The sequence below is a fragment of the Mobula hypostoma genome, chromosome 8, assembly GCF_963921235.1.
Source record: "Mobula hypostoma chromosome 8, sMobHyp1.1, whole genome shotgun sequence".
Taxonomy (NCBI): Eukaryota; Metazoa; Chordata; class Chondrichthyes; order Myliobatiformes; family Myliobatidae; genus Mobula; species Mobula hypostoma.
In genome coordinates, this window is record NC_086104.1 from 140410418 (window position 1) to 140420780 (window position 10363).

General features: G+C 50.3%; 1 protein-coding gene across 1 annotated transcript in view; it reads right to left on the bottom strand.

The window, feature by feature from the left end:
* The window catches only part of slc23a2 (solute carrier family 23 member 2), a 129031-nt gene that overhangs the window by 95990 nt on the left and 22678 nt on the right, over positions 1 to 10363 (bottom strand). The window contains exon 2 of the mRNA XM_063056974.1: positions 5637 to 5922. Coding sequence (XP_062913044.1) covers positions 5637 to 5744 — 108 coding nt within the window. The 5' untranslated portion in view covers positions 5745 to 5922. The remainder of the gene's footprint in view (positions 1 to 5636; positions 5923 to 10363) is intronic.

A 10363-nucleotide genomic window follows, 5' to 3' on the forward strand; every position in this document is an offset into this window, starting at 1 on the left:
AAAAATTGCACAGCACTGGTCATTACAAACTAGAGGGAACACTGGGGAGCAGTCGAGCATTGGGCTGCGTCCCTACAAAGGACTGTGAGAATGGCTGAGAGGATCATTGGTGTCTCCCTACCATTGATCGGGGACATACGCAATGCCCTGAGTATTATCAAGGATCCCACCCATCCACCATGCATCCTCTTCGGCTTTCCACATCAGGCAGGAGACTTTGATGCAAAAAAACAAGAATGGACAGGATGGAAACCAGTTTCTTCCCTCAGGCGATTAGGCTTCTGAACTCCTGCTGCATCACATTGAAAGTGTCACTGGGTAATCGGTTCTGTACCTTACAATATTTAATTCATGCACTTCACTTTGTTTCATCATGCATAATTCATCTGTAGGTTTTATCCTTACTTTCATAAGTTATTATATGTTACATGACCTAGTGTGCTTTACTCCCTGGTTTGGAGAAACGTCGTCTCCTTTGACAGTATACATGTACAGTGTCTATCTGTACATGTATACACTGATCAAGAAAAACTCTCGTAACAAAGTGAAAAGAAATCAGTCTCAAAAAAAGACAAATTAAATCCACTGTGATTCAATGTTGTAAAACAATAAAACATGAAAACTTCCCAGGGGTGGGGGGGGGGTGAATGTTTTTTAAAGGCACTGTATATAGTTAAATGACAATAGACTTGACTTAACTTCAGCAAATACCTTCCTATAGGCAATTGGGTTTTCACTGGTGTAGTATTAACCTGCTGGGACATACAGCTACATTACATCATCATTCCAAAAGGCAATAGCCTGGCATGATACACTCAACAGCTCCAGTAATTTCTTTTTGGGATTTTCAAGTGTCTCCCTGTTGGCCTATCTCCTCTCATTCACTGACATAGACAAACTGAGATCCAAGATGTAGGATCTGTCACTTTTTCCACAAACTCCTCTGGAACTAATCTGCCAAGTCTCTGCACTCCTCCAACCTGGTCCCTACTGCACCTCAGAAGTTAATTATTTCAATCACTGCAGCCAAGGTCTCGAATTCCCTTCTCAAACCACTCTTCTCTCTTCCTGTTGACGACAGCCTCAAGAAGAGCCAGGGCTTTTCTCTTTGGAGCAAAGGGAGATGAGAGGTAACTTACTAGAGGTGTACAAAGGTTAGGCACCCTGGCTATATATATGTGCCCAAGACTTTTGCACAGACTGTAGTAATTTTATGTATTGCACTGTACTGCTGCCACAAAAACAAAAAATATCATGACATACGTGAATGATGATAGACCTGACTCTGATATGGGTTTCCATTGAAAGTGAGAAAGGGGCAGGGAGAAGGGGATCATGGTCGGGAAAAGGGGAAGGGAGAGGGGAGGGAACAGGAAGCACCAGAGAGACGCAAACAGGAATTCTGCAGATGCTGGAAATTCAAGCAACACACATCAAAGTTGCTGGTGAACGCAGCAGGCCAGGCAGCATCTGTAGGAAGAGGTGCAGTCGACGTTTCAGGCCGAGACCCTTCGTCAGGACTAACTGAAGGAAGAGTGAGTAAGGGATTTGAAAGTTGGAGGGGGAGGGGGAGATCCAAAATGAGAGGAGAAGACAGGAGGGGGAGGGATAGAGCCAAGAGCTGGACAGGTGATAGGCAAAAGGGGATACGAGAGGATCATGGGACAGGAGGTCCGGGAAGAAAGACAAGGGGGGGGGGACCCAGAGGACGGGCAAGAGGTATATTCAGAGGGACAGAGGGAGAAAAAGGAGAGTGAGAGAAAGATTGTGTGCATAAAAATAAGTAACAGATGGGGTACGAGGGGGAGGTGGGGCCTTAGCGGAAGTTAGAGAAGTCGATGTTCATGCCATCAGGTTGGAGGCTACCCAGACGGAATGTAAGGTGTTGTTCCTCCAACCTGAGTGTGGCTTCATCTTTACAGTAGAGGAGGCCGTGGATAGACATATCAGAATGGGAATGGGATGTGGAATTAAAATGTGTGGCCACTGGGAGATCCTGCTTTCTCTGGCGGACAGAGCGTAGATGTTCAGCAAAGCGGTCTCCCAGTCTGCGTCGGGTCTCGCCAATATATAAAAGGCCACATCGGGAGCACCGGACGCAGTGTATCACCCCAGTCGACTCACAGGTGAAGTGTCACCTCACCTGGAAGGACTGTTTGGGGCCCTGAATGGTGGTAAGGGAGGAAGTGTAAGGGCATGTGTAGCACTTGTTCCGCTTACACGGATAAGTGCCAGGAGGGAGATCAGTGGGGAGGGATGGGGGGACGAATGGACAAGGGAGTTGCGTAGGGAGCGATCCCTGCGGAATGCAGGGGGGGGGGAGGGAAAGATGTGCTTAGTGGTGGGATCCCGTTGGAGGTGGCGGAAGTTATGGAGAATAATATGTTGGACCCGGAGGCTGGTGGGGTGGTAGGTGAGGACCAGGGGAACCCTATTCCTAGTGGGGTGGTGGGAGGATGGAGTGAGAGCAGAAGTACGTGAAATGGGGGAGATGCGTTTAAGAGCAGAGTTGATAGTGGAGGAAGGGAAGCCCCTTTCTTTAAAAAACGAAGACATCTCCCTCATCCTAGAATGAAAAGCCTCATCCTGAGAGCAGATGCGGCGGAGACGGAGGAATTGCGAGAAGGGGATGGCGTTTTTGCAAGAGACAGGGTGAGAAGAGGAATAGTCCAGATAGCTGTGAGAGTCAGTAGGCTTATAGTAGACATCAGTGGATAAGCTGTCTCCAGAGACAGAGACAGAAAGATCTAGAAAGGGGAGGGAGGTGTCAGAAATGGACCAGGTAAACTTGAGGGCAGGGTGAAAGTTGGAGGCAAAGTTAATAAAGTCAACGAGTTCTGCATGCGTGCAGGAAGCAGCGCCAATGCAGTCATCAATGTAGCGAAGGAAAAGTGGGAGACAGATACCAGAAGAGGCACGGAACATAGATTGTTCCACAAACCCAACAAAAAGGCAGGCATAGCTAGGACCCATACGGGTGCCCATAGCTACACCTTTAGTTTGGAGGAAGTGGGAGGAGCCGAAGGAGCAATTATTAAGAGTAAGGACTAATTCCGCTAGACGGAGCAGAGTGGTGGTAGAGGGGAACTGATTAGGTCTGGAATCCAAAAAGAAGTGTAGAGCTTTGAGACCTTCCTGATGGGAGATGGAAGTATATAAGGACTGGACATCCATGGTGAAAATAAAGTGGTGGGGGCCAGGGAACTTAAAATCATCGAAAAGTTTAAGAGCGTGAGAAGTGTCACGAACATAGGTAGGAAGGGATTGAACAAGGGTTGATAAAACTGTGTCGAGGTATGCAGAAACGAGTTCGGTGGGGCAGGAGCAAGCTGAGACAATAGGTCGGCCAGGACAGGCAGGTTTGTGGATCTTGGGTAGGAGGTAGAAACGGGAAGTGCGGTGTGTGGGAACTATAAGGTTGGTAGCAGTGAATGGGAGATCCCCTGAGCGGATAAAGTCGGTGATGGTGTGGGAGACAATGACCTGGTGCTCCTTAGTGGGGTCACGACCGAGGGGTAAATAAGAGGAGGTATCCGCGAGTTGTCGCTGTGCCTCGGCAAGGTAGAGGTCAGTACGCCAGACTACAACAGCACCCCCCTTATCGGCGGGTTTAATAATGTTAGGATCAGTGCGGAGGGAGTGGAGAGCAGAGCGTTCCGAAGGAGTGAGGTTGGAATGGGGACAAGGTGCGGTGAAGTCGAGACGGTTGATGTCCCGTCGGCAATTAGCGATAAAGAGATCCAGGGCAGGCAGAAGACCAGAGCGGGGTGTCCATGAAGAAGAGGAGGGTTGAAGACGGGAGAAGGGGTCATCGGTGGTGGTAGAAGAGTCCTTGCCGAAGAAGTAGGCTCGGAGACGGAGAAAGAAAAGTTCCGCATCATGGCGAACACGGAACTCGCTGAGGTGTGGGCGAAGGGGGACAAACGTGAGGCCCTTACTGAGAACAGAGCGTTCTGCCTCCAACAGTTGAAGGTCGGAGGGGATGGTAAAGACCCGGCATGGATGAGAGCTGGGATCAGAGGGGGGAGGGGGGAGGCTGGGGGTGTCAGTGGAGAGGGGAGGGTTGGGGTGAGAGGAAGGTGGAGCCTCTGAGGGCCCAGGAGTTGACGGTGGGATCTGAGGAAGACGGGGCTGCGGAGTAGTGGTGGGGGAAGGGGAGACGGGAGTCACAACAGCAGCACATAAAGACCCGGCCTGGAGTTCAAGACTGGAATCTTGAGAGCTGGGATCAGAGGGGGGAGGGAGGAGGCTGGGGGTGTCCAGCACCAGAGAGACATTCTGTAATGATCAATAAACTAATTATCTGGAATCAAATTATCTTGCCTCAGGGCTGGGTGTGTCTGCATCTGCACTGCCTCCGCCTCAGCATTCCTTCTCTGCCACCTGTCCCTCACCACTCCCGCAGCACTGCACCCCTGCCATTCCCACATCCTTTGCTCCAACCAGATCTACAAACTTCCTCTCCACTATGTGAAATAGATCTGTCTAAGACTTCTCCTTGTATTTTATACGTTCAAGGTTGAAAGTAAATTTATTATCAAAGTACAGATATGTCACTCTATACAGCCCTGAGACTCATTTTCTTGCAGGCATTCACAGTAAATACAAGGAACACAGTATAAATCAATGAAAGAGCGCCCCCAACAGGAGGTACAACAACCAATGTGCAAAAAACAACAAACTGTACAAATACACAAATAATAACAATAATGATAATAAATAAATAAGCAATAAATATTGAGAATATGAAACTGAATCCAGTTCAGTGGGAACAGTTCAGTGTTGGGGTGAGTGAAGTTATCTCCCCTGGTTCAAGAGCCTGATAGCTGAGAGGTAATAACTATTCCTGAACCTGGTGGTGTGGGACCTGAGGCTCCCGTCCCTCCTTCCTCATGGTAGCAGCGAGAAGAGAGCATGGCCTGGATGGTAGGAATCCTTGATGATAGGTGCTGCTTTCCTGCGTAGATGTGCTCAATGGTGGGAGGCCTTTAGCCCTGATGGACTGGGCCGTATTCAGTACTTTTAGAGGGCATTTCTGCTCAAGGGTATTGGTGTTTCCATACCAAGACATGATCCGACCAGTCAAAATTCTCTCCACCACACAAGTATAGAGGATTTATCGAAGTTTTGGATGACATGCCAAATCTTCCCAAATATGAGGCATAGGCAGAGAGGACAGTCAGAGCCTTTTTCCCAGGTCGACAATAGCCAATACCAGAGGACATCCTTTCAAAATGAGTCATCAAGGAAGGTTTAGGGGAGACGTCAGAGGTACTTTATTTTTTAAAATAACACAAAATGTTAAGGGTCTGGAATGCACTCCCTGGGAGAGCAGGTGAGGCCGATATAGTCGGAGCATTTAAGATACCCTATACCCTGAGATAGGCACACGGATGAAAGAGAAATGCAGAGTGATAGGAGGGAAGGGTTAGACTGACCGTGTAGTCGGCTAAAAAGTCAACATAATATCATGGGCTGAAAGGCCCGTACTGTGCTATATTGTTCTATGTCCAAACACTCATTATGAACTGCTTCCTTGACCGGGCTGTTCCCTTACCAGACAGAGTGTCCCGTATCGTTTAGATGGGCAAGCGATGCAACACAAATGTCGTTTTTACACTTTTGGTGACTCTTACCGGTACTGGGAAGAACGCAGCCGAGTGCTTCTCATCCTCGTACTTGCTGTCAGATGTGCTGCCGGTCTCCATGCTGCCCTTGGTGGTTGTATTTTTTCCGATTCCCATCGATTCCCAGAAGGAGCAAAGGTGGAAGGGACGGGGTGCAATGGATATAAAGGTAGTAGATGGAGTAGGTTGGATGGGGTGGGGCGGGTCAGTTCTCTCACACCAGCCTCGAGGACAGTCACGAACTCGTCACAGACACGAACGACATGACCTGCTGATTTGTTGAATGTCCCTTGACCTGAAAATGAAGTAAAAACACGGATCATGCAAATTGGTGAGAAGCGAGATAGAACTGCCACCAGCAAATCTGACCCATTGTCCTAAATAAACACTATCAGATAAAATATACAAGTTAAAACATCTCCATCAGCCATTCAACCAGAAGGTTTGCTTATCAACTTATGCTGCTCCTAAGATATGATTCAACATTTTCCCCAAAGAAGGGTGGGGCAATAGTGCTTACATAAACTCAAGTTATTCAACACCATCAGGTTGCAAATTTGAGATATGGGTGTTCAGAGAACAGTAGAGAATGAGAGGGAATGCGAGAGCATGTGGGAGAGCAGGAGAGCGGGAGAGTGAGAGAGAGAGATTGAGAGCACGTGCGCGAGAGGAAGAGCATTAGCGGGAACATGCACGAGAGAGAAATTACACCAGTGAAGCTCACCCATCATCCTAAATAAACATCAGATAAAACATACATGGAAAAACATCTCCATCAGCCAGTCAATGAGAAATACTTCCACCTCTCAGCAGGTCTGCTTATCTACAACATCAATTTATGCTGCTCCTGACATATGACTCAACATTTTTCCCCAAAGGAGGGTGGGGAAACAGTGCTTACATAAACTCGAGTTATTCAACACCATCAAGTTGCAAATTTGAGATATGGGTGTTCAGGGAACAGTAGAGAATGAGAGGGAATGCGAGAGCATGTGGGAGAGCAGGAAAGCAGGAGAGAGCGAGAGAGAAAGTAAGCATGCGGGAGAGTGAGAGAGAGAGAGAGCGGGAACATGCACGAGAGAGAAATTACACCAGTGAAGCTCACCCATTTTCCTAAATAAACATTATCAGATAAAACATACACGGAAAAACGTCTCCATCAGCCAGTCAATGAGAAATACTTCCACCTCTCAGCAGGTCTGCTTATGTACAACATCAATTTATGCTGCTCCTGACATGATTCAACATTTTTCCCCAAAGGAGGGTGGGGCAACAGTGCTTACATAAACTCCAGTTATTCAACACTATCAGGTTGCAAACACAACACAAGGAAATCTGCAGACACTGGAAATTCAAGCGACACACACAAAATATGCTGGTGAACGCAGCAGGCCAGGCAGCATCTATAGCAAGAGGTACAGTGGATATTTCGGGCCGAGACCCTTCATCAGGACTAACTGAAAGAAGAGATAGTAAGAGATTTGAAAGTGGGAGGGGAAGGGGGAGGGGGAGATCCAAAATGATAGGAGAAGACAGGAGGGGGAGCGATGGAGCCAAGAGCTGGACAGTTGATTGGCAAAAGGGATATGAGGCTGGAGAAGGGAGAGGATCATGGGATGGATGGGAGGCCTAGGGAGAAAGAAAGGGGGGGGGGGACATACCCAGAGGATGGGCAAGGAGTTATAGTGAGAGAGACAGAGAGAGAAAAAAAGGGGGGAAATAATAATAAATAACAGATGGGGTATGAAGGGGAGGTGGGGCATTAACAGAAGTTAGAGAAGTCAATGTTCATGCCATCAGGTTGGAGGCTACCCAGACGGAATACAAGGTGTTGTTCTTCCAACCTGAGTGTAGCTTCATCTTGACAGTAGAGGAGGCCGTGGGGAGACATATCAGAATGGGAATGGGACGTGGAATTAAAATGCATGGCCACTGGGAGATCCTGCTTTCTCTGGCCTCCCGTCCCATGATCCTCTCCCTTCTCCAGCCTCGTATCCCTTTTGCCAATCAACTTCCCGGCTCTTAGCTCCATCCCTCCCCTTCCTGTCTTCTCCTATCATTTCGGATCTCCCCCTCCCCCTTTCAAATCTCCTATTATCTCTTCGTCAGTTAGTCCTGACGAAGCGTCTCGGCCCAAAACGTCGACTGTACCTCTTCCTGTAGATGCTGCCTGGTCTGCTGCGTTCACCAGCATTTTTTGTGTGTATTGCATGAGGTTACAAATTTGAGATATGGGTGTTCTGGGAACAGCAGGGAATGAGAGGGAGTGCGAGAGCATGCAGGAGAGAAAACGAAAGCAAAAGCATGCGTGAGAGAGCGAGTGAGAGAGTGTGCACAAGACAGAGTGAGAGAGAGAGCGAGAATGTGCACGAGAGCGAAAGTGTGTGCGTGAGAGAAAGTGGCAGCGTGTGAGAGAGGTGGAGAGCGTGCACGAGAGAGAGAGAGAGGAAAAGAAAGAAAGAGGGCACAAGAGAGAAAAATGGCACGTGGGAGGGTGAGGGACCAGGAGTGCAAGACAGAGAGGGAGGGCAGGCGCGCGTGTGCAAGAGAGAGAGAGAGAAGGCGGGCACGAGAGAGAGAGAGAGAGAGAGGGGGCGGGAACATGCATGTGAGAGAAATTACACCAGTGATGCTCACTCATCGTCCTAAATAAACATTATCAGATGAAAAATATCTACATCAGCCAGTCAATGAGGAATACTTCCACCTCTCAGGAGACAACACACATCAAAGTTGCTGGTGAACGCAGCAGGCCAAGCAGCATCTCTAGGAAGAGGTGCAGTCGACGTTTCAGGCCGAGACCCTTCGTCAGGACTAACTGAAGGAAGAGTGAGTAAGAGATTTGAAAGTTGGAGGGGGAGGGGGAGATCCAAAATGATAGGAGAAGACAGGAGGGGGAGGGATGGAGCCAAGAGCTGGAAAGTTGATAGGCAAAAGGGATACGAGAGGATCATGGGACAGGAGGTCCGGGAAGAAAGACAGGGGGGGGGACCCAGAGGATGGGCAAGAGGTATATTCAGAGGGACAGAGGGAGAAAAAGGAGAGTGAGAGAAAGAATGTGTGTATAAAAATAAGTAACAGATGGGGTACGAGGGGGAGGTGGGGCCTTAGCGGAAGTTAGAGAAGTTGATGTTCATGCCATCAGGTTGGAGGCTACCCAGACGGAATATAAGGTGTTGTTCCTCCAACCTGAGTGTGGCTTCATCTTTACAGTACAGGAGGCCGTGGATAGACATGTCAGAATGGGAATGGGATGTGGAATTAAAATGTGTGGCCACTGGGAGATCCTGCTTTCTCTGGCGGACAGAGCGTAGGTGTTCAGCGAAACAATCTCCCAGTCTGCGTCGGGTCTCGCCAATATATAAAAGGCCACATCGGGAGCACCGGATACAGTATATCACCCCAGCCGACTCACAGGTGAAGTGTCGCCTCAGCTGGAAGGACTGTTTGGGGCCCTGAATGGTGGTAAGGGAGGAAGTGTAAGGGCATGTGTAGCACTTGTTCCGCTTACACGGATAAATGCCAGGAGGGAGATCAGTGGGGAGGGATGGGGGGGACGAATGGACCTCTCAGGAGGTCTGCTTATCTACAACATCAATTTATGCTGCTCCTGACATGATTCAACATTTTTCCCCAAAGATGGGTGGGGCAACAGTGCTTACATAAACTCGAGTTATTCAACCATCAGGTTGCAAATTTGAGATATGGGTGTTCTGGGAACAGCAGGGAATGAGAGGGAATGCGAGAGCATGCGGGAGAGAGATCGAAAGCAAATGTGTGCGTGAGAGAGAGTGAGAAAGCGTGCACAAGACAGAGAGCGAGAATGTGCAAAGAGCGAAAGTGAGTGCGTGAGAGAGAGGTCAAGAGCAGACACGAGAGAGACAGAAAGAAAGGGGGAGTGAGAGAGAGAGAGGACACAAGAGAGGGATTGCGCGAGAAAGAGGGAGAGGGCGCGAGAGGGAGAGGGAGAGGGCACGAGAGAGAGGGAGAGGGCACGAGTGAGAGGGAGAGGGCACGAGAGAGAGGGAGAGGGCACGAGTGAGAGGGAGAGGGCACGAGAGAGAGGGAGAGGGCACGAGTGAGAGGGAGAGGGTGCGGGAGAGGTATTGCGCAAGAGAGAGTGAGGACGCGCAAGAGAGTGAGGGAGGGCGTGCGAGGGGCGCCGGCAGCGCGAGGGGGGTGCGGGAAAAGTGCGAGAGAGGGGGTGAGAAGACGAGAGGGGGAGAGGGCGAGAGAGAGAGAGAAGGGGCGAGAGACTGAGAGGGGGCGCGCGAGAGGGAGAGAGAGAGGCGGGGCGCGCGAGAGGGAGAGAGAGGGGGCGCGCGAGAGGGAGAGGGAAAGGGAGGGAGCGCGCAAGAGAGGGAGGGAGGGCGCGCGAGGGGGAGGGCACGCGAGCGGGAGGGGGAGGGTGCGCGAGAGGGAGGGAGAGGGCGCGCGACAGAGAGGGAGGGCGCGCGACAGAGAGAGAGGGCGCTCGAGAAAGGGAGAGAGAGAGGGGGCAGGCACGAGAGGGAGAGAGAGGGGGGGCAGGCACGAGAGGGAGAGAGAGGGGGGGCAGGCACGAGAGGGAGAGAGAGGGGGGGCAGGCACGAGAGGGAGAGAGAGGGGGGGCAGGCACGAGAGGGAGAGAGAGGGGGGGCAGGCACGAGAGGGAGAGAGAGGGGGGGCAGGCACGAGAGGGAGAGAGAGGGGGGGCAGGCACGAGAGGGAGAGAGGGGGGGCAGGCACGAGAGGGA